General features: G+C 30.8%; 1 protein-coding gene and 1 long non-coding RNA gene across 2 annotated transcripts in view; both read right to left on the bottom strand.

The window, feature by feature from the left end:
* The window catches only part of LOC148275332 (zwei Ig domain protein zig-8-like), a gene marked incomplete at its 3' end in the record, with an annotated part of 70512 nt that extends 56611 nt beyond the window's left edge, over window positions 1-13901 (bottom strand). The window contains exons 1-2 of the mRNA XM_088235841.1: window positions 13708-13901; window positions 3985-4087 (exon numbers count right to left, since the gene is read on the bottom strand). Of these exons, the coding sequence (XP_088091967.1) occupies window positions 3985-4087; window positions 13708-13901 (297 nt within the window). The remainder of the gene's footprint in view (window positions 1-3984; window positions 4088-13707) is intronic.
* A 313-nt stretch (window positions 13902-14214) lies between these two features.
* Window positions 14215-22339, bottom strand: LOC148275331 (uncharacterized). Its single transcript, XR_015824053.1, has 2 exons — window positions 22201-22339; window positions 14215-14485 (listed from the first exon to the last, which is right to left on the bottom strand). It is a non-coding gene; the product is annotated as an uncharacterized LOC148275331 (long non-coding RNA).
* Window positions 22340-22844: the final 505 nt, after the last annotated feature.

Raw genomic sequence — 22844 nt, 5'->3', positions numbered from 1 at the left:
TATATGATCTTTATTTGACTTTTAACCACTGTCAAAACGATATGCTTAAACGATCGTCTGCATTTTTTATCTACTGAGGTAGAACTGAGCAATTACAAGGCCGACTATTGATACGTTCCATCAGAAAGATAGTAAAACAGATAGTAAAAAAATAATAGCTTTTTTTTTATAGTGGTTTTACAGTTTTCTAACGCCTAGATGCTCTTTTGTGTTAATAGGACAGAACCTAGCTACATTATTTTCACACCTAGGCGTTTGTTTTATTGAACTGACAGTTATCTCGTAATTGAATTTGACTTCAAAATTAACTTATTTCTCTCTTATATTTTTAATAGGCTTTTAAGAAAAAAATTGCCAACCTCAAAACGATTAAAATTTTAAAAAATCATAATTAACGAAAAAATTGCTCCGTGGAACAAAATTTTTGACACATTTAAACGTATCAAAGGGCTCTAGACCCGTCGGTATATACCGATGTACTTACATCAAAACTTGATGGTGGGGGGGGGGTATCGGTAGTATATATTTGTAGTTGGTTGGGAGACTTTTATCTTCAACTATGACGTCATACTGAAGCTTTGTCATTTAAGAGCGTAGATATGTGTACCGCGACGTACGCTTCCCCTTGTTTCATATCGATGTACCTACCCAAAACTTGAAGATGGGGGGTCGGTAGCATATCTTTGTAATCGCTGGAAGGAATTTGTTTTCAACTTTACCGTCAAAGTGAAGAAAGGACGTCTTTATCTTTTCATCATAATCAAGGCCCTGGGCTCGACTCCTGACGAGGCGAATGTGAAATGTTTATTTTGAAGATTGTTTAACCTACTTTATTTCATTGTTCCTGGACCTGAAGCGTAAGACTGATCGCCCTTCGAAAAAAAATTTGATCGAAACAGCCTTTATTTGGTTTACTAATGCAGTGTACTATGCACCACTGGGTGCGGAAAGGGAATCGAAAATGACGTTGGTGTTTTTAAATGGCACTCAAAATCTTTTTACATTGTCATCTACCCATTATGATTTACACTTGATTTACCTGTAAAATAAAGGTTTAAGTTGTAGTGAAAATTATTCAGATTCGTACATAAATTAAACTTTAAGTACTTAAGTAAATGTATTGATAATAATCCAATAAAAAGCTTAGTCATGTAACAATCATTACTCTTATCATAAAAGTTACATTTTCAATCTACTTATTAACTCTTTAAGCGTAAGACTTATCTTGCTGAGGGTAAGATGGAAATGATCAAAATACGCTGCAATTGGTGTACCAATGGTGTACCAATGCAGTGCCCTATGCACCATTAGGTGCAACAAGGGTTTTTTTCTTTATTTAAATAATATAATTATACACTTTTACTGTTTTCAAAATTTCAATTGTTATATTTTTACTAAAACTAAAATCCCTCCAAGCCACTTTCTGTAGCTTGTTGGTGGAGATTATATTTATACTAACTTATATGACATTTTCTACATGTATAAAAAGATTGAATAACAGATGTCAATTAACAGCCAGAAAGATCATAATATACATGTATACACATTTTTTTTTTTTTTTTTTTAATACCATAAATTATATGAAAAATTTAAATATTTACACTACTATGCATTTATAAAATCTTGATTGAGTAGCCACTCTTTTATTTTGCTCTTGTTATATTGTGAGTCAAATTTAAGTTTTTTAGGCAATAAATTAAAAATGATGATTAATGATAATGCTGATGATATAACTCTTGCAATCTAATCAATTGACATTATTTTGTGTATTCCAAATATTTGTTAACATATAACAAATTTTAGTTCCTGGGGATTTCATTACGATTAAAAGATATTACTAAAGAGATTCAGAGCATTTCTGATTGAGATTTTTGAGTTTTATTCATCAGGTTTGTCCATGTTTTAACATTTATATTTGTTTAATTCTACTTTATTAAATAATAAATCTCTTTGTGTTTTTTTTTTCTTTACTTTATTGTTGACGAATTGAAACAGAGATGAAGAACATTTAAGAAATGGTAATATAGAAGTCTAGATATTTACAGTGCTAATGACATGTCATAAGGTTATTGTAGTAGTCACGCTGCACAACACACTCACCATTCTGCCTATGTTCGATCATCTATACTTCTTTCATTAATTAATGTTGAGCTGAAACATATATTGATGCCGGTGAGATTTATCTTATTATATTATTTTGCCTACATAGGTACAGGGCCACAATATGAATCTCACCTTTAGCTCCTTAACAGCGAGAGTTCAAACTTGCTAAAAAACAAGGTAAAAAAAATGGTAATTGGTAAATGTTACTCAATGTGTAAAGTCATCAGTTAAACCTTGAGGTGATTTTCACAAAAACGGCGCTATAAAAATGATCCAAATATATATAAACCAGCCAACGTCAGGCCGTAAGTCCTGTAAATGCTTATATTTCCGTATTACCTTGTCTAACTTCATATATTTTGTAATATTTTAACTCTTGAAAGGCAATGGTAAAAAAATTCATTACCCGCGGTGATGTAACATCGTGTTACCTCAAGCAAAAAACAGAATATTATGAAGTTCAGACATTTGAAAAAAAAAACATAGAGACATACTCTTAAATAATTCCTTTTCTATAGAGTGAAACATCGTGGAAAAATTGTGGTATTGGCATCACTTTTCTTCGTATATAAGTATTCTTCGCATTGTAAGAGTAAATATTTTTTCAGATTAAAATCCAGCTTATTTATACAAATTTTATGTTTTCCGCACAGTGTTTATTTAAGCATCTTAACTTTTTCTTATGTTTCCACATCCACTCCCAAATGGAGCATGCGGAAATCACCAGACGCCTCCAGGAGACACTATCGCCAGCCACCACTCTCGCCTCCTTCAACGTTAATCCCACGTCTCTTCCGCTAAATAAAGCCCAATAATCTTCATCAATGGCTTTCTAACACAACGGGAGCCCGCTGGTAAGAAAAAGAGGCAACTTGGGTCAAAGGTTCCTGAAATATCAGCTGCACGTGTCCAAGTCAGGTCCCCAACCACACTGAGGCTGATCAAACTACCTAATGTCTATTTGCCTTGTCTCATTCGCCCAAACCAATATTGAATCAACTGCTCCACAAGTGTACTGCTTTTGTTAGGGTTTTGTTATTATCATTGTGCGTTTCGTAATATAAACAATATAGATATACATATCGGGGGCTTAGGGTCATAAGGGCGAAACTACAAAAAATGCTGTTTTGTGTAAAGTACTAATCTGATATCCAAACAAAATATCCTGTTAGTGACAAAAAGATGAAACTCATCCGATAAGTAGTTACCTAGATAAATTTGTGTGAAACTACAAATGAAGCGTTTTGTTTAAAGTCAGAAGAATAAAACACCTTTTACATCATTTTGTTAATTTACTAATGTAAGCGCAAGTTAGGGTCATATAGACGAAAGCGTAGTTTCATATTTTCGTCTCTAAAACATTTTATGCTCTATTAACTGTATTTTTTATTTTCTTTATTTGTTACCCTTAAAATACAGTATTATTTTTTGAAAACTGTTTTATCATTTATCTCAAAACTGTTTTTTTGTAGTTTCGCCCTTATGACCCTTAACCCCCGATATATACCTTGTTATTGTATTGTATAAAATATTAAGAATAAGAGATAAAATAAGATTTTATTATAGAAACTAAGAATAGATGTACATATATACCTAGTTTTAAAAACTGTGAATATTTTGTTAATTATCTTTGTTTATTAAGTTAGTATTCTTTGTTTATTCTCAAATGAAAAAACATTTTTAAAAAAGTTTATTGTTAAGTGTCCTCGGCACGGGTAACTTCAGTGAGGTCACATTATTTTTTTAAAAATTATAGTTTGTGAGAGAAAAATATGAATAAATAAATAAAATAAAAAATTAATCTCCGCAGGGATTTACTCTCAAAACTCAGAAGCATACAAAACGTTTGTCTTTTTTTAATTTACAAAAACGTGAACTTACCAGTTTATCTTGTAAAGCGGAAACCTTGCAGTCCAAATAAGCATTTTCATCTGTGTCAACTGCTACTGAAGACCCCTGGGTCTCGAACCTAGGTCCCCCGAACCTAAACACAAAATAAACATCTCAAAAACACAACTTAAATTTTATCGAAGGCAATATCAATTGAAATTATATTAAAATGATTTTTTGTTTTTGGCCCCAGGGCCACAATTATGAACGCTATCTTTATCGGTCCATATCGAGACGGTTTAAACCAACATCGATATTTGTACGAAGTGTGTATATTTGTATGAAAATTCAAAGTATCTTCGGCGTTACCGGTAATTGAACAGGTTTAGAAAAAAATATTGTAAACATAGTATATTTTTCATGCAGAAAACTTAATTATACTTTGAAGATTTAATTGAAGATAAATTTTTTCCCTTCAGAGTATATCTTTGATGGATAAATTATTAAGTTCATTCAAAAGAATTTTTAACTAGATTCCGTCTTGTCAGTATTTATTTTTATTTTATGCTTATGTAAGTAAAAATATGTATTTTCAACAACAATTTTCATATTGTATGTCGTGTACAGTAGATTAAATGCGTAGTAAATAAATTAGATTTTAACATGAGTTTTGACCAATTTTTTTTTTCAAATCCCATAATAAAACCAGAAATTAAACTCAGAGTAATAATGCGCCAAGCTATAGAGGATTTCAAACGTAGGAAAACCACTATATGACGATTGGGTATTAATTAGCTACAGTTCGCAGCAAAACAATGGGCCGTACTCAAGTCGAGAATTGCCAAATGGATATTAATTTTCATTGTAAATACTTTTAAATATGTCCGTCACATCTCAGAAACAGCGAATCGTAGCGACTTGAAATTTGAACTCGTCATTTAAGATGCAATTTCAAGGTTAATGTTGTCATTTTCGAGTAAAATTTTAATCGACCTCTACTCAATAAAAACTCAAACTTTATATGGATGCCTAGTGCGGACCTGACATATTGCCCATAATCAACTGTCATTGTCAACAGTAAACATATTTTAATTCACAAACTTATTCCTTAAATTGAGAAAAAATATTATCTGAAGTAAATATTTTGTTATATTAAGTGTTTAAGCAACATAATACACGCGTTGGGACAATAAATGCCAAAAATCAATTTAAATCGTGGAAAAATATTTGAAATCAATTACCTGTGAAAACTGACTCCTTTAACACCTTCGACGCTTCTACTGCTGCAACCAAACATATTGCAATTCACCATAGTCGATTTATTATAACGTAAATATCCAAGTTATTTACAAACAAAGCCAAGGACAGCGACAAAAGCATCCGATTGAACCGCTTTGTTTATGTTGTCAAATAAAACAAAATGGCCACCAATCTTTCTATGAAACTTAGTGATAGGGCTTCTCTATCGGTTCACGCTTTATTACTCTAAGATTTTTAAGTTTATATATACGTCATTCGAAAATATTTTTTTTGCTTTTACATTACATGAGTTATGTTATTTTATTTCAAGCTGTCAAGTAGACGAATGTGATCATTTTCAACACCTCTATCTGTTCGTGTCCAATCGAGGTAATAAATCTGCCAAAGCTCTTCGCGATATTTGTGCATTGTACGGTAAAGATGCTAAGAATAATTGACTTATTTGCGATAAAATATTGGAGGAGAATACATTTTTGACTTATTTGTTGCTGTCAACAAAAGTTATGTCCATTTTTTTTCCAAGTGAAGAAAACAAGAAGACACTACAAAGATTACAAAACAAATTAGTATAATGAATTCTCCTACATTATTTTACAACATTACCTTCTCAATTAGAAATCAACTTACGACCTTTTACACCGGAAAAATTGTTTCGTTTCTTTATATATATAATTTCTCTGTACGTGCGATGTCACCGAACTCCTCCTAAACGGCTTAACGGATTTAGGTGCGGTTTTTAGAGGAATATAGATCTTTGCGCTGTGCGTGTTTGTACATATTAAAATCTTCAATCTAATTTGTAAAAGAGAAGTTAAGAGTATAAATATGTTATTCATAGATCTACTAGGGTTGCATTTGAGGAGAATGCATTTACAAAAAAAATGTAAAGATGTTGTTAGTTATATGTCTATAAAAAGTTTGTTTTTGAATGTTTACAAACAGCACTTGTTTTTTGCGGATCTCAATTAGATTCTTTCCTAAAATTTGTTAAAATGTCTACCCATTTATTTCTTTCTACTGAATTTTTGGTTACACCGAAAAAATATTAAATTCAATACATTTTTAAAAATCATATTCAATCGGATAAGATCGCCTCTCTGTTGTTGAGACGACCGGAGTTTGACGTTTGCAAAAAGAATGCTATATTTGAAAAAATACTTATTTTATGTTTTGGAATTTAACCATAAACAAGTATCTACTTAAATTCAATATAATCAATTTTTAGTTTTGGAATTTAATCACAAACAAATACCTAGGTACCTACTTATCAATTAAAAATCTTTTTCCAAGCTAATAGCTGGCAAGCCAACGCGCAACGTTTGGGCAGGACAATGTCTGACGGGTCCGCTAGTATTCATATATAAATATTGTGGTATGGAATTGGTATTGATGTTTTATGATTACAATTTTTTGCATGTTAATAATAAGTATACTTCCTCTTTCCATTGTGTTGTAATTTATATAATCACGGGGAGTATCGGATACGTTACATTTTTATTCAATATATGTTATGTACTATTGAAATGAAAAATTAGGTGAAAACAAATGACTGAACTAACCGTGCATGTGTGAAAATATTGAAAATATTGAGCAGTAAGTTTATTTAGGTTTAACTATAGATTGTTATTTTAAATCCGATGTACATATTAGAAAATTGTGTGAGGGATTAATAGCAATAAGTAATAGAATGTACATATTAAAATATTATGTCCCTGTTAATACTTTACGAATTATTTATTTATCTCTCTCTGAATCAATTATACGATACGCCATAACTTCCTGGGGGTAATCAAGTGAAACTAATATTAAATTTATTCAAACCTTGCAAAATTCTATGATCAAATTGCAACTACATAAAGATGTTTACCGCCAGAGACACAATATATCAATATCATTAATGTATAAATCTGTAAATAAATTATCTGTTAGGGCTCTACTTTGGTACAAATTAATTTGTCAGCATGCGTCGCACTCCGAGTATAAACTCAAGTTGGTACATGATTACACCAGGTTTACTAGTATGGAAGGGCTAGCTGTTCCTAGATACTGCAATAAATATGGCAAAAGGACACTGCAATACAGTATACCTAAAATATTTAACATGTTACCAAACAATATTAAAAATACTGAGTTAAATACAAGAGTGCGACGTTTGCTCAAATTATGGTTATTAGAAAAAAGTTTTTTGTATTAGTGATAGTTTTTAATTTTTCATAATGTAATCTGTAATTGTTTTTCAAGTAAAATTATTGTTAATGAAGGTTAAGTTTAAATAATCGATGTAATTTATAAGAACCTGCTGACGAGTTGTATGTATGCAACTCAGCAGAACTTTAAGTTAAGACTATTTTGTAAATATTTTTGAAAAATAAAATAAAATAAAAAAATATTTGAGCCAAACTTGACGTAACTTTAAGTTTCGTTATTGAGAAATATTTCAAGAATAATTTTATGTCAAAGTAATAGTTGAAATTCAAATAAATTTCAAATCAACAGGCTACAAAACTTATCGCTTCAATAAATTTTCTTTGTTTTGTCAGAATTTTGAAATCACTTCATAAATTCCAACATCTGTTATTTTATATCTGTCAACCTTTCTCCAAATTTAAAGGTCAAAAAGCAATGAGACTTGAAATTTCGTCCTGAAATCAAAGTTAGGATTTTTTATATATCAATTACTGAACATTGAACTAGTACAATAGACATTTTTCCGCACAGTAGTAAGCTCGATTGGATATTTCATACACCTTTCCTGAAAGGAAGTAACAAAATTCGGATGTATTGAAGTCTATTCCATGTCCGTTTCCTGTTCCTTCGTAAAATACTATTGGAAAAAATTCAGTGTGACAAATTTTTCAACAGCAATGGACAACCTGTTGGGAAAAGAATATTGACGCTGGAAAGGAAAAAGTTACCTAGCGACACGTAGAAACTTAACAAAATATCCAGTTTTTTTGTTTTTATTTTTATTTTAAAAAGTCTAAGACATACATTTTATTTTGGTGTGATTTCTACATAATTTAAATAAAAATGGAAAATATAAGATTTTTATTCTAAAAAAAAAAACTTTAACTGTCTTTTCTGTAAATTTTTTACTAGTCGCTTCGTAACTTTTATCTTTCCGGCGTCTGTTTTTTTTTCAATACTTAGTTCAATGTCGACAAAACTTTTAAGAAAAAAATAATTAAATGGCCAATATGTAACAAGGCTTTATATTGATTATTATTTTATGTTAACAGTCATCTATTTAATTTTGTGTAAATGAATTAAGGGTAAAAATACGTATGCTTTTAGTTATTAATAATGTTTATATTAGGCGGCCTCCGTGGTGTAATGGTCAAGACGCTTGACTCACGCACGGAAGGTTCCGGGTTCGATCCCGGTGAGAACACAATAATTAAAATGTGTTAATTTTTCTCAAGCCTGGGTGCTCTGTGATGTAATTCACCACTGTAATTAGGCTTCCTAGCCTGTTGTGGTGCAAAAAAAAAAAGTAAAAAATAAATGCGTTGATTTGTTAACCATTTGTTAACCATTACTTTTAAAATTTATATAATTTCTCTTACTTTTTTCTTTATAAAAAAAAAACCAGAAACCTGCTGACTAGCCGGTTTCGCGGTTTAGTGGGTTTCATTATTTTTCCTTTCATATTTTTTGTTTCTGTTTACCTTCTTAAATAAAAATAAATACCAAAAAAAATATTAAAAACATTAAAAATAGTAAGCTTAATTTCTCAGTTGAAATTAAAAGGCGCCGTGGCGCAGTTTGACGGCCAGCTGAGAAGTTGGCCTCGCGGGTTCGATTTCTGCCAGTTGCAAGAAATTTCATTTAATTCTTGTTTTTAAGGCTGTGATGTCACACTAGTCGACATACGATACAAGACTTGATATATCTATCTTATTTTTTTTGACATTTTCACACCCAATTTGGAAAGTAAAATTTGTATAACTATGATGGATTTTATTACAAATAATATTTAACCTTACTACCCGAAGAATAATGTCCGCAAATACAGAAAAACATCTGTATTAGAGGGAGTACGAAGATAAAACACATAACAAGAAAGACTGTAGGCACCGTAGCCGGTGTTATGTAAAACAAATCAGTCGGCTTTTGACAGTGATGTGGGACCCACGCTTGAATTATGAGCGGCCAATTTATGTTTTTTTTTTACTATAACAGGGCTTAATTAAATGTCAATTTAAACAAATTATAAAAATGAGATTATTTAACTGCTTGCCCACCACATACCGCACACCGCATCTGAGGACATAAGTCTCCTTGGCGGTGCCCACACGCACAGAAAATTTGCACGTTGTCAAACGAGAAAAGCTGCCTGAAGGAGCTCTCTGAAATCTGGTAGCCTTAGCATCCTTGTGCTGAAAAAAAGTAATCAAGAAGTACACGATATGTACTTTATAGGATTGAGAAGAGAGGGAAGTGAATTCTTCACTGACTGGGAATAAATTGGTTGGACATGATCTATTCGCCGAAATGATTACAAAACTTTTTAAAAGCCTTGAAACTCTTTTTAAAAGTCACCAGAACTGTATGTCTGACAGGACCTATAATAGAGCCACGGATAGTAGCGAGAAGCTCCATTCAGTAATCATAGAGAAAGGGAAAGAGACAAGACCACAGGATGCGTTCAGAAGATTGGTTAGGATATCCGCAGCCGCACGAAGGGGAGTCAATAATATTAAAAACAAATAATAGATTATTTAACTATAAGTTTTGATGTTTTTTTTATTTTTCAATATCTGAACTTTAGAATATACCGTATTTTGCTTGTGGTAACACAATGTTACATTACCGCGCGCAAAGGAATTATTTACCAGTCTTTTAAGAGTTTAAAGACGTTTTACGATAAAATATAAAGCTCGTATTGTCATTTTATCCACGATTATATTTTTTAAATCAAATTAAAGGTGTAGCATTTAATTTTTAATTCAGAATTGCGAGCACATTACACATAGTTTATGAATTTAATTACAAAACAGAAGTTGTATCTCTCAGCAGAACTAGTGTTTGACCTGTTAGCTTTCAACAGTAAACTCTGTTCTGTAACTTAATTTAAGTAACAGGTTTAAGGAACAGCTTTGATTCCTACACGGAATAAAGTGATATTAAATAATTCGTTCTGTAAATTGCCTCAGATGCTTTTACAGAAGCGTGTTTGCCAAATTAACAAAGGAAATATTTTGCTTTGTCGTTGCGAAAAATTTCCGCCGTTATTTTGAGCGATTTGGAGAACAGATATTTGTAGATAGTTTTTCTGAGACTCTCTCACAGATGCGTCCCCAAATACAAAGCCAACAAGACAATTGAAAGTAGTTATGCAGAAAACAGCCAGTCCATAATTAAAAAAAAAAAAAGTAAATTTTGAGTTCTGTTAAAAACAGCCAGGCCGCTTCCGTACAAAAAAACTGTAATGAGAAATTTCACTGTTTTATATATATTTTTTTTCTATAAGAGTATTATTTAACCAATCAAAAATATGTTACATTTATCAAATACTACGCTAAATGACTATAATCAGTGTGTCACTTTTCAGTAGTGACGTCATGAAATGGTTGGCGTTCTTACTTTCACTGATCGCGGTAAGTTGTATTTCTTCAGCCAATAACAAAACTGACAAGAATCTATGGAATTTTGCTTTGATTACTTCATTTAGTTGATCTTAATTTGCTTATTTCTATGTTATGGTCGTTTTTACGAACGTTTCAATTTATAAAAACCTAGAAAGTTGACATAATCTCTGGTTGAAATGTCAACAAGGTATTATTTGCCGGATTTCAGGTCGTAGATTGTAATCGAATTATTTGAATTATACTATTTTTTTTCTATGGTCAAAACGTTCCATACAAGGTGCGGGGGCTTTAAAGCGGAAACCAGAAATACTACACGTAGATATAAGGAGTGACGTCATTATTTACGATTTTAAAATGAATACTATTTTTGACATTTTTTATTTATTTATGCGTGCGTTTTTGAGATATTTCATCCTACCCCATTTTTTTTAAATATTTACGTGTACACAAAAACATTTTTAAAATTTAATTCCGGGTTGGGCTAGAACTCCTCATTATCACCTTATGAAAATAGTGTTGGTCACAAAAACGGCATTTCTCAATTTGCATAAATCACTGGGAAAATCTTACAGTACCTATATATGCTGATTAGTTGCCTCCAGATATTTAGTTCTCTTAAATAAATTAAAGTCGATGAAATCGTAAGTATTTTAATTCTATAAATCAAACTCTCAGTAGGGTTTCAGTGAGTCACATCTTGCTGGAGGGTGTGATTCTATAAACATTCCATCGGCAACACTACTGACTAGTCCTACTCGTTAGCGTCCACGTCGCAAACCCCAAACAATGGGAACACACTCACGATGGCGGCCTCCGTGGTGTAGTAGCCAAGACGCTTGACTCACAGACGGAAGGTTCCGGGTTCGATTCTCGGTGAGAACACAAAAATTAAATGTGATTTTTCTCAAGCCTAGGTATTCTGTGATGTAATTCACCACTGTTATTGGGCCTCCTGGCCTGTTGTGGTGCAAAAATAATTTAAAAAAATAAATAAATAAAATAAAGGGGTGATCACAGCAGATAACAAGAAGATGAAAAGCAAGTTTCTGTTCTAATAGTTTTCCTTTAAAAAATCTCGTAAAAAACATTTTTATGCCAAATATCATAACGAAAGTGGAAAACCTCTTAATAAAGGTTGATAATATTTTGTTAGTATATTAGACATCATTCATAAGGCCGTAACAATTAATTGTCGATTGTTACAAAATTTCCATATACCCTTTAAATATAATCATTATTTTTCAAAATATTTTTAAAGCATGATTTAAAATAGAACCAGAATCCTAGACAAGTGCTTTTAGCTCAATGGCTACTTTTAGGTTAAAAATATGAATAAAAAAATCAAGAAAAGATAATTACGCCTCGTAGTGTAGTGCTTAGCGCATTTACCTATCATGCTTAAGGCCTCAGGTTCAATTCCTGAGAAATTCGATATGAAATGTCGTTCTACACTACAATGTTTCATGTTCCTGCACTGGCACCATAAACGTAAGGCTGATCACCCTACCTTCATGTAACAGATTTTTATTGCATTTTGTATACCAACACAGTAATACCCAATGCAACATCAGTTGTAGACATTAGTGTGATGATGACGATTTCACAACCTATAATATATACATATTCCAACAGAGATGAAGAACATCTTATAGATGGAAATATAGAAGTTAATTTTCCTTAAATTCTTCCATTTGTTGAACTTTGTAAAGTCAAAGATGTGAAATGGTGATATGTTACACAAGTGTGTAAAGTGACCACTTAAACCAGCCAACGAAAAGTCATAATGTCATCCTGATGATCTCCGACAGCGTCATCATAGACTGTTTGACTTCCTGGCTTCCAGAATCAACCTGCTTCTGGTTTGCCGATTAAAAGAGCAGTCAAGCAGCTGAACATTATAACTTTGAAGACCAAAATCTTTCACATCAGTTAAACTATGTACAAAGGGCAAACATTCTTGCTATTAGACAGTTTTATATTTTAATTATGTCAAATCATTGCTCAAGAGCTCCAGATCTAATATCCTATATTATTTGTTATTTTATTTTTGTTAAAATAATTAATTAATTTGAATAAGTCCTCTTAATGCCAAAACTTCTAAATTCGCTTGTGTTAATTTTTATTTCTTTGTTGTAATATATTTATATTGATATTTGACTTGAAACACCTATCCGTGCTCTTCAAAGAATTCAGAGTACTGAATATTATTCAACAGTATACATTGAGAACGGTAGTGGTTACACACATAAATAGAGACATTTACCCGAGCGTCAATCACAACCATAATACAATATACTCTAAAAGGGATCTGATACAAAGTGAAGGGGTTAACACTGTTTTGGCATCGAGACAACACCATTACGTAGGCAAAAAAGTCCATAACTTTTTGCCAGAATCGTCGAAAGACGGGAGTGTTGTCAAGTTGCGGAAGGCGTTGACCTCACTCTTTCATGACATTGGTTGTAGGGAGTCAGAAAAAATATGCAAGCCACGGATTGGAGATTCTTACTGGATGTCGAAAATAAAATATGAAAATAAAGAATAATTAAAAAATATATGCCATGAAGTTCGCACTATAAATAAATTGTCTTTGTTTTATGAATGTATGTATGTGTGTGTGCATGGGTGTATGTACGTGTGTGTGTATGTACATGTGTAAATATGTGTATATATGTATATATGTGTATGTGTGTATGTATATGTATCAAAATGTGTATACGAGTAAGTTTATATGTTATTAGTTTGTGCTCTCTATTAATTTGTTAACTATTATCATATATTATAATGTAATTACCTAGCTTGGAACGGAGTATGTACCCTTGTTAGCTGGACAAAGTGAACGTTAAATTTTATTTTTGATAAAAAGTGCAAATAAATAAATAAAATATTTAATGTAAAAATAATACTTTTAGAAATTAATTACCTGTCATTCCTATGGTAGTGTTTGTTGAGAGTTGAATAAGTATCAAAAATATAATTCAACATTGGAGCATCGGTTCTTCCGAGTGTCTGTAAACTCGATCTGTTTCTTCCTATTTTGCTTCCGTCAGCTAATCTACTAAAGTTTTGATCACTTTTCACCGGACCTAATTCCATCCCTTTTAAACTAGGCACCATGACATCAACTGAACCCAAAGATTTCAAAGTGTCATTTCTAGACGAAACAAAATTTTCAACTTCCAGCTTGTTTTTGGGGTAGTCATTTACACTCAACGTATCACTGAGATTAAAATTAAACACTTGCGATAAAACTTCTAAGTCAAAATCCCTAAGTGTTACTCCACTTGTAGTTCTTGCGTTTTGAAATATATCTAGATCATCTTTACTATCACTTCTGATTTCTCTATTATGTTTAATTTCTACATTTATAAAATTTACGTTACTATTTTTATATCCTGCAATTTCTAAATTAGAATTTACGTCTAAGTTATTTTTTTTCTCACTTTTTACATTAGCATTTACTTGACTTTCACTTGTTTTACCCTTGTCTTGATATGCACCATTTTGATAATCAATATTTTCTTTAACTTGTTCCTTTACTTCACTGTTGTTTTGACCAATTGTTAACATGTCTATTAAATGCATTCGTAGTCGAATTTTATCTCGTTTATTTTCTCTAACTATTAAAGATTTTGAAGATAACAGTTCACTGCTCGACGTTGCTGCGGAAGATTCCAAATATAATCCAGGTGTTGGAATAACTGAAACAAAATAAAAAAGATTATTTATTTATTTATTTAATTTTTTGTACATAATGTTATTTGTACATTGGCGGGCTTATTGCCAGATGGCAATTTCTTCTAACCAACCAATAAAATAAAAGTTTTATTTTTATAGTTCAAGTTACAGAACATATTCAATAGAAAAAAAAAAGATTAAAAGGTTAAAAATATATAAAAATAGAAATAAACGTATTTGTTTATAAATTACCTTAAATCAAAACTATAACTCAATGGGGAAAAGAAAAAAAGCGGAAATAGGAAAAAGGGAAGGAGGAGAGATTAAGGAAGAGAAAGGAGATGTTTCTTCAGACGTGATTTAAACAGAGATAATGTAGTAACATCTTTGATGGTGGATGGGAGATGATTCCACAGTCAAGCCGCATGAACACTATATGAGTTAGAGAAGAAAGAGGAATTGTGTATGGGTATTAAGAGAGTGCCTTGAGAATGAGAACGAAGAGGTAAACCATGAACTGATAAGCGTTGAAATTTTTCACACAGGTATATAGGAGCGATAAGACTATGAAGTACATTGAACAGAAGTGAGAGGGAGTGATAGTCTCTCCGCTGTCTAATTTTGAGCCATTTCAGTTGCCTACGATAATCAGAAATGTGATCATATTTCCTAAGACCAAAAATGTACCTTATGCATGTATTTTGAAGTCGTTCAAGTTTATCGAGTTGCTCACAGCTTAAATCAGTCATGGAAACATCAGCGTAATCTAGAATGGGTAGTAGTAATGCTTGTACAAGAGTGCATTTAGTACTAATGGGTAAGAATTTTTCACACTGTTTACTAAATGGATAATGTTGGTCCACTTAAGTGAATCTAAAATGGTAATCTTAGGGGTGGTGCATATACCAATATATTAAACTTTCTTAAAAAAGCACAAAAATGTATTGTCAATTGAGTTTTAAAGAAACCCTCATGATTCAATACCAAAAATATATATAAATTATTTAAAGTTCATTCAATATACCCAAAATAAATTCTTTTATACAATTAAATAAATAAATAAAACAACTTTGTTTTTAACCATCATTTTTTTTTTCACCGACCGTTTTCAAAGCAAACAATCTTCGTCAAGGTTTGCGTAACAATTTTTTTGAAATTTTATTTTAATGAAAAACCACGAAGTAAGTGCTTCAAATTTAAAATTTATATTTCTCTAATGCAAATTATTTAAATAAATATAAATGTTTAAAAAAGAAGACATTGCGCTTTGGAAAAAAAGGTGATAAACTAGAAAACTAATTTAGAGTAGAATTAATTATTGAAACCCGGTAGTTTTTCCCAAACCATAAAACTTAGGTAAGGAAAGTAAGGTCCAATAATTAGCAAATGACCTCTTCTCCTCTATATGTGAATTAGTTTTGGCGGGCTTAGTTCCAGTCACCCTCTATAGAAGTAGATTATAATATAAAAAAATATATGTATCATTTTATGTTACAACATTAATTAATAAAAAAAAACAACTTTTTTAAGTGGAATATTCATGTTTACTTTTAACTTTTTTAAGTGGAATGTTCATCTTATGAAAACATGCAAACGGTTAAGATCTGTAGTTAGTCAACTACACAAATTAAAGTTTTTAGTTCCTCTCTCCACACTTAGATTAGTATATTTGTCTCTGGGAGAATCTATAATAAGATACGGGATCACTGCTTGGGGACATTCTTGTGCAACAAACATTAAATATGTACAAAATGTTCAAAATGCACTTGTCAAATTGATTGCACCCAATTATGTATACAATCAGAGGAATAATACCCCTCTTATGTATGATAAATTAAATGTTTTACCAGTTAAGGGTATTTTATGGAGCAAAATTATTATCCAACAGATGTTCAGCTCAATATATAAACATAAATTAGGACACAGCTATCTAACAAGATTGACATCTGTTGATGGCCTAGTAGTACCAAAATTTAAAAATAAATATGGACAACGTACGTTGGATTATATTGTTCCAAAAGTATTTAATTTGTTGCCACTTTACATGAAAACATGTCATTGTAAAAATAAAATTAAGCTTCTATTACGTAAGTGGTTAGTAGATAAAACGTTCCTTTATTGATTTATTATTTATGTAATATTTATGGAATACATTTCTTATATTTTTTATTTATTATTATTTTTTTACATTTATATATATATTTTTTTTAAATTTTATTTTTTTATTTTTTTATCCCTCATTGAATACATTTTTGTTATTTTCTTGGGTTAACCTTTTCTTTTATTTTATTACTTTCTTACTTTCATATTTCATTTACATTTTTTAGATCTTAATTTTAATATGTACTTTTAATTTTCTTACTAATTTTTTTTTTTTTTTTTCTGTAGATATGAATTGAAATTCTCGATTTACTTTACTTTGTTTAATTTATTTTTTTATCTTGTTTTGATTACATTTATGAGCACACACTATTTATATATGTGTCTATTATTTTTTTTTTCTTATATTTAAAATATATTTAAGTAAATTACTATTCTTTAATTTTAATTGTATTATTTTACTCTATTTTCTTACTTAAAAAAAAAAAATCTTTAAACTATTTTTATGTTTATTATTTTATACGTATACAGTATTATGTCTGTACTCTTCTTATTTGATTATTAATTAAAACTAATGTCTGAGCACCCGATGACAAACTATTATTGAATAGTTTATCGGGACAAAATATATCTTAATACTTTGTTTTCTTTATAATGTATTAATATTGTAATAATATGTATATTTTATTGAATAAAGACTCTATAAAAAAAAAAACCTTTTTGGGTATTTTTGCACAAACAATAGAATTTATTAATTATCATATAAATTCTTCCAAATAACTGCCCCTAGGCTTATCTTTCTGTTGTGTACTCTTGTATATTGTACTCGTGTTTCCTCCCTTATCAGGACCGCATTTTTTTGTGCAGATATAAATACATCATTCGAGGGACATTTTTGAGAAAAGAACATGGACTTCTAGACGTTGACGTGGCTTATGACCTTTCGTTATTTTCTTTAAGTGGCTATTTTGCACACTATGTAAAATTTATAATTCAAAACAGTTTAAAAATCATAATTTCCTCAATTTTTTCGTATGTTTTTGTCTCTGGGTATGAACTGAACTAATATTTTATGTTGTACTTTTCTATTAAAGGGAAGTAGTGTTGCTAACCGTTGGTGTTGAAATTGTCAAACTTATTTATTTATTTGATCACTTACGCCTTCAACAAAATATCAAATAATAATAAAAAACAATATTAATCAAACAAAATACAAAACACCTGCACACAAGTAAAGAAAATATAAATACATAAAATTAGAAGAAAATAAAGTAAGAATAAAAGAAAAAAATAAAAGAAATTATAGTTAAGGCATACAGAAAATCAACAATAAATAATGAATTTAAATATAAAAAGTATTGAAGTCACGGAAACGACGTAACATAGTATTAACTCGTAGTATTTTTACAATTTAGAAAAGAAGTGATAAAAAGTAATGATTGTAATTTGTATAGAGATAAATGAAATGAACCTAAATTTTCATGTTTGTTATATGTTAAGTCGTGGAATAGGTGAGTAATTAGCATAGTTTGAACTATGCAAATCAACATAATAAGTAGTATTTTGTCTGGTCTACGCTGTCTTGTATAAAAAATTGTACAATTTAAAACTGGGACTGTCAAAAACATTATTTAATAACTTAAAAAACAGGACTTAATCTTAAGTTTCCCTTCCATCACGAATATGTATTAATTTTAACTGCTTTATTAAACGTTTATAGTTCAACTCTTCAATGTAAATGTTTAATTTGAAATTCATAAATCTTAGACTTCTGCTGTTTATATGGGCAACAGAATGAGGAGACCAAACTGAGGACCCAGATTCTAACTGACTTCTTACTACGGTGATGTTTAATATTTTTAATGCATAAACAGACTTAAATGCTATTGTTGTTCTGATCCTTCCTACTAATAACCCTTTCACTGTAACTTAATTTGTTTTATTCAATTCATAAAATAACAATAATGATTAAAGGCTATTGTGATACAAGTAAATACAGTTTTTCTTCCATTTGTATTTGCAATATGGTTATAAGGATGAATTACCAAACTCACATTTAAAAGAACAGTGAAAGCGGCAGTAAAAGTAGTCAAATTTAATTTAATGAAAATTGCGATACATAAAATTTAAAATTTTTATAATTTTATCGATTATGGACTAAAAAATATTGCTTTTTTGTATGAGTGAAACCGATAGAAAACTACATGGTTTTAAAACAGTTTCGACTACGAGAAAGAATGTTTATTTATTTATGAATTTTAAATTACATTTGTATACATATTTACCAACATATTATGGCTTTTTAATCTTTGTCCATGTTAAGCTATAATAATTAACAACAATAAAACATTAAGAAAATTAAAAAATAATTTTTAAAGACACAATATAAAAAAAAATTAAAAACAATCCAAATACACGAAATAACATAAAATACTTCGGTCATAATAATTTTGTATTAAATTCAAATTCTAAGAAATTGCAATTCATTTAGATTTTTTTTTATATATTAAAAACTTATAAAATTAATAGAATATAAGTCAAACTTATAAAGAAACAAACATAAACCAGTTTATAGAATAATAATATAAATAAAACTATAGAATTCATAAAATATACGAGTATAGTACAAAAATTTAATTAATTTAAGAGCATGTAATATAAAATATGAATGAGTTATTATTCTTGATATAAATAGGGCATTATCCTTGGCTTTACCTGGCCAAGTTTCTCCAGGGTATGCTAGGCTACAACAGTTTATAGACTAGAAGAAATGTGTATTTGATTACACATTTTTATCAATTGTTGCGCGGTATGATCGATAATTTTTAGATTATGATGAGCATTGGTTTGTATACTTCTGATAATTTCCTAATTTCATATTCCTATATACGCGAAAAACCTGTTGATGGTTATGCCTGTTGGAAGGGCTACTGCTATGCTGAACAATGTCGCTTTGGGTGTTGTTCTGTTCCATGTATCCGAAGGGGTTTTCCGGAGCAGGATTCTCTTACTATTTTGACAAGAGTCTCGTTATGAAATGTATGTATTATTTAAAGTAAATTAATTTTATTTGATTGAATCAATTGAATTGAATAAATTGAATTGAAATAAGGTTATCAATACAGCAACAAAAAAAGGTTTTAAACGATATAAAAATAGAAATAGACATAAAAAAATATAAAGTGGATATAAGGAAGGAAGAAGAAAAAGCAAAATGGGATACAATAGAATGCTCCGTGTTTATCTTGTTATTCACTAGGTATTAAATATGTAGGTACTTATTTATGCAACAAATTTATAAAAAAATGAATATTTAATTTAAATTATTTATTGACAATTCTTGGTAACCAGACAAGTGACCAGTCTTAAGATGCCCATTAGAGGGTGAAAGCGCTTATTGGTCAATTAAGTAAGTGGAAGTGTACCAAGTATTTTTAAATTAATAATCATTATAATAAATTTATAATTTATATCATTATTATATTCCTCAACCTTCAACAACTTATCAACCTCGTCCTCATCGATCTGCAGCTACCAATTGCAAATTCTTATCTTAAATATATATTTTCACTGATTACATTTGTGAAGAAAAATAGGTAAAAGGCCAATAAAACCTTTCGCCTTCCTTTCTCGAAAATTTTTTTTCTCCGTTACAATAAATAGCAATCAAAATAACTCCCTAGGTAGTGAAATGCAGCAATGTCTACAAACATTCGGATAAAATTAAAATATTTTTGACTCCAATGTCTCATAAAAACTAAAAAATATATTTTGGGCCCTTTCGAGTTAACACGATTCGCATCAGTAGAGTATTGTTTGGGCAAAAATGCTTATTCGTGTTTGAAACATTTTTAAATACTTAAAGAAAGTTTGCCTCGAATTTTGCGGGTGAATTTTTCACGGAAATATAAAATAATAAAGGATATCAGAACAGAGTTTTCAGGAAGTTTGGTAATTCCATTTTGATAAGCCGGAAGCTGTCATCACTTTGAATGAGCAAATTATTACTTGTTATGACATGAATAAAGAAACCAGTCTCTGAAACAATAATAATTGGAAAAGTTTAACTCTTCAACTTTGTACCTCCGAGGAAAACTATGTTAAATCACAAGAGAATTGTCTAAACTTATAATCATTCTCATAAGATCCTTCCGCCATATTTTTCCCAAATTGTTTCGGGCCACGAGTGCGTAACTCCAGCTATACTGAATTTCTCTTCACGCAAATAGCTTTTTTTTAAGTTTATGACTGACAAATTAATATCTTATAATAAAACTTTACAAAACTGTGATATAACCAATCCTGATATATTCCTCCGAAAACTGGGTTACGACAACGAATATTGAGGGAACTATTGCAGCTTTTGAAAAAATAATCCTCAGAGTTGTCTATGGCCCTGTGAGAGAAAACAACCATTGGCGTCGACGCTACAATAGGGATCTATACTATATCGCAATCGAACCAGTGGTCCGTACCTAGCTGCTCGGAAGTTTCCGACAATGTTCGGCAATTGCGTTTGATTCCATGCTTGCGTACCGATGACATTGCACCCACGGCATCAACAAAAATAAAAATGATGACACGTGCGATGCCAAAGGCGGTTGTAACAGTTGAGAACGAATATGCATCTGAATTTTTTTCTTCTGAGGGAGATATGCAGCTCCCGTCGCAGTCAGTTCCTCAATCACCCAGCACGCCCATCACAATCAACTTTGCCGCAGCTGCCGCCAGTTCAAGGAATTTTCCCAGTGATACTTCGGTGATGGTTCCCCCGACAATGGAGTCGGCGGCTACAGTTCTCCCTAGTGTATCAGTGTCTCCCTCCAAAGATTGGAAGACTGTTGAAAACAAGGACCGTGTTGTCGTTCGGGGTTCTTTAGGAAAGCGGAGGGAAGATGAAATAAAATTTTATCACTTCTATCCGTTTCATAAGGATACTACGAGTGACGACATGTCTTCTTATTTAACTTCATTGGTGAGTACCACCTCATTTCATGTAACAAAGATCAAATCGCGGGGTGACGATTTGTCGTTTAAAATCAGAATCCTGAAAAATGCTGCCGGTATCATTTTGCAAAGCGAGAATTGGCCGCGTAAATCGTGTATTAAAGAGTGCGATGCGAAACCGCGAGATACGCCGCGACTTCCCTCTACATAGATGATAATATATATTTTTATTATATGAATATTTGCGGGCTGAAAACGAAACGAGAAGATTTTTATAACAGTGTTTCAGCCCGTGACCTTGATATTATAACACTAACGGAAACTTGGGTAAATGATGGCGTTTTCGAATTTAAATTGTTTGATAGCAATTTTACAGTAGTAATACTTCTTATTTTCTCAAACTGAACGGTTTGGGTAGGTAGGAAGAAAATGCCTTGAAGCAAAATGACCACTTTCATATGTATATAAATTATCTGTTAACAACTATTCATATTGAAATCAAGGTTTAATCATCAGTAATATGGAATTCGATGGAATGATGCAAAGTAATGTTTCTAATATCTGACCGTCAATTAGAAAAAAAAACATGTAAGAATCATAATAAATACTGTTTCATTTTGCCATGTACAATAATGAAAAATAAAAAATGATGAAAAGAAATAATCTGGTACTGTAATAGGGGTTTTTTTACCATTGGCAGTGGTTATGTCGAGCAGTAGTGGTAGTAGAGAGAGAAGGAGAGGTATCATACTGTCTCTCTTCCTCAACCTCTTCCCTCATCTCTTTTCTTCCTCTTCCTTACGGAAAAAGCTGTCCGCGTCCCATCTTTCTCTCGAGCACCTGGCTCCTAAGCGCGACAACCTGAAACAAATGAAATATTATAAATACAATTATACTTCAACAGAGGAGACGAGAAGTTATTTAGATGTTTTTTTTTTAAATTTCAAATGTTTAAAATTTAAAATCTTGTTTTATTTGTTTTCATTTGTAAATAGGCATCGCACAAAATTCAAGACATCTATCTAAAAATTTCTTCAAAAACATCAATATTATTCAAAATTTTGTTTAATATCACAATTCCTATTCTCAATTCACTCTCTTAATTATCAACCATAATTCTTCTCTAAATCTTAAAAAAAATTGGCTTCGTTGTAGATTCATCTCCCTTATGCTTTTGAAGATATTTTTACTGCAGTTTTAATATTAACTTATAACAACAGAGATAAAGAACATTTTAGAGAAGGTAATACAGAAGTCTAGGCATCTAGAGGGCTTATGACCTGTCAATGGCTGGTCTAAGTGGCCACCTTACACAGCGTGTAACATTCATAGTTC

This window comes from Micrasema longulum, unplaced genomic scaffold, assembly GCF_059751315.1.
Source record: "Micrasema longulum isolate JH-2025_06_02 unplaced genomic scaffold, ASM5975131v1 h1tg001458l, whole genome shotgun sequence".
Classification (NCBI taxonomy): Eukaryota; Metazoa; Arthropoda; class Insecta; order Trichoptera; family Brachycentridae; genus Micrasema; species Micrasema longulum.
This window is presented reverse-complemented; position numbering and strand designations above follow the sequence as displayed.